Source organism: Octopus bimaculoides, chromosome 6 (assembly GCF_001194135.2).
Source record: "Octopus bimaculoides isolate UCB-OBI-ISO-001 chromosome 6, ASM119413v2, whole genome shotgun sequence".
NCBI classification, from domain to species: Eukaryota; Metazoa; Mollusca; class Cephalopoda; order Octopoda; family Octopodidae; genus Octopus; species Octopus bimaculoides.
The window spans coordinates 90,282,384-90,284,960 of record NC_068986.1 but is presented as its reverse complement, the minus strand read 5'-3'; the positions used below and the strand labels follow the sequence as shown (position 1 = coordinate 90,284,960).

Here is a 2,577-nt window from a genome sequence, read left to right as displayed (position 1 = left end):
TATGGATTTCTTTTTTTTTTAAGAAGACTAAGAGAAAAAGATGTTTTATATGACACATTCTACCAGTGTTCCAAGTTTCAAAGTGTTTCGTTAATGAAAAATGTGGCCCCCGTTTTAAAAAAGATCCATTTTGTCTGGCTCGCTAACAATTCTACCAGCTCGTCACCTTACTAATATGACAGAATAATGGCAGCCAAAACAGCTAAATGAATATTTAGTTTAAGCAATTGTTTCAGTATAAACATACTTAACACAAACAACGACAAACATTAACCTCAAGACAATGACAAATTTTCATCCCGTATCCATTCTTATCTCCTCACCAAATCACCACAATTATCCCTGGCCATTCTTATCCCCTAGCTAAACCATCACAATTATATTTGGTGATACACACAAAATAGCTGCTACATTGATATATAGTTTTATACTCGTTTCTGTTGCGGCATTAGCTGACATATGACTTTTTTCTTTAGATTTTAAATATTTTATTGCATAAATGTGAAGGCAATGTATAGGTGCAGGAGTGGCTGTGTGGTAAGTAGCTTGCTTACCAACCACATGGTTCCAGGTTCAGTCCCACTGCGTGGCACCTTGGGCAAGTGTCTTCTACTATAGCTTTGGGCCGACCAAAGCCTTGTGAGTGGATTTTGTATGTATGTCTGTGTTTGTCCCCCCACCATCGCTTGACAAAAGAGACCGATAAAATAAGTACTAGGCTTCCAAAGAATAAGTCCTGGGGTTGATTTGCTCAACTAAAGGCGGTGCTCCAGCATGGCAGCAGTCAAATGACTGAAACAAGTAAAGAGCATGTAACTTAGTGGTCGAGTGTTGAGCTCACAATTATTAGGTCACAGGCTCAATTTTCAGACCAGGTAGCACATTGTGACCTTGAGCAAGGAATTCCATTTCACATTGCTATGAAAACCTTCTCCTATCACACTTTCTATTCGTGTGAACACTGAGCAAGATTACCACTCTAGTACAGATGTCACAAAACAATGTGCCCACTGCACACTGTAAAGTGATTGGCAAATGAGCTGAGAAAGTGTAAAGACATGAGGTCCCTTTCATCCTGTCTCACTGAGGACTATTCAATCTTTCTAGTGATGGTGCCACAAGAAAAACACACCCAATACACTCTGTAAAGTAGTTGGTGATAGGAAGAGCATTGAACTGTAGGAAGTAAGCTGAATAGCATAAGAAATTACTCCGAGCGAGGTCGTTGCCAGTGCCGCTGGACTGGCTCCCGTGAAGGTGGCACGTAAAAGCACCCACTACACTCTCGGAGTGGTTGGCGTTTGGAAGGGCATCCAGCTGTAGAAACTCTGCCAAATCAGGTTGGAACCTGGTGCAGATTGTTCTGCTGATTGGATCAACTGGAATCCTCTTCATTTTAACTGACAAAGTGCCAGTGCTTTGACATGGCTGTAGTCTAGTGTCTGAAACAAGTAAAAGACTAAAAGAAAGAATGCATTTTTCCACTCTCGGAGTGGTTGGCATTAGGAAGGGCATCCAGCTGTAGAAACTCTGCCAAATCAGATTGGAACCTGGTGCAGCCTTCTGGCTTGCCAGTCCTCAGTCAAATCGTCCAACCCATGCTAGCATGGAAAGCGGACGTTAAACAATGATGATGGTGATCACACCCCATGCCAGCAGACATCATCATTCGTTTAACATTAAAAAAAAATAACAACACCAATGCAACCACCACAGTAACAAGCCTGACTGGATATTCATGAAGCCTTCTTTGGCTCTTTCAGCCCTACTTTGACATACAGTCTTCTTACAGACTTCATTTCTTACAGGCCCTTATCGGACTTTATGTACTTTAGCTTTTCCTACTGTTCTGATAAACATAAAACTGAGATGTAAATGGCCCTAAACTGTATATTATGGTTCTAACAGGTGGAAGAATACTGTCTAAATAATGCTAATAACCTCTATACAAATTGTAGAAACTGCATAAAAATTATGGAGTCAAGGACTTACCATCATTTTGTCACCTGGAACACATTGTGCCAATTTCAAAGTTACACCAGATAATACCTCTGGTAACGTAACACACATATCTAGATGCTTCAAGTTGCCATTCTCAGAAAGCACCCATTCCTAAGGAGAAGAATGATATCACATCAAGGTAAAACAATAATCAATAAGATTGAATATTTATACATCATTTATTAATTATATCAGAGAAGAGTCATTTTAGTCATTTCAAAACACAATATTATGGATGCAGCATGATCGAATAATTTGCAATCACAAAGCAACAGGTTCCATTCCACTGCATAGTATCTTGGGCAAATGTAAACCATAATCTTGGTTTGACTCAAGCCCTGTAATTCAAAATGAAACAGTGCAGCTCGTAAGATAGATTGTAGTTGTAATGCAAAACACATCTTTATCATACATGCTGTATCATGCTGATTCAACTTGATGATTAGATTAATGACAGTACCACATAAAAAGCACTGGTGCTGCTGTCACATTAAAAAGCATGGTGCTGATGCCATGTAAAAAGCACTGGTGCTGCTGTCACATTAAAAAGCATGGTGCTGATGCCATGTAAAAAGC

General features: G+C 39.7%; 1 protein-coding gene across 1 annotated transcript in view; it reads right to left on the bottom strand.

The window, feature by feature from the left end:
* Positions 1-1,965: 1,965 nt before the first annotated feature.
* Positions 1,966-2,577, bottom strand: part of LOC106869793 (polypeptide N-acetylgalactosaminyltransferase 2) — a 152,550-nt gene continuing 151,938 nt past the window's right edge. Inside the window, exon 14 of the mRNA XM_014915654.2 lies at positions 1,966-2,112. Coding sequence (XP_014771140.2) covers positions 1,981-2,112 — 132 coding nt within the window. The 3' untranslated portion in view covers positions 1,966-1,980. The remainder of the gene's footprint in view (positions 2,113-2,577) is intronic.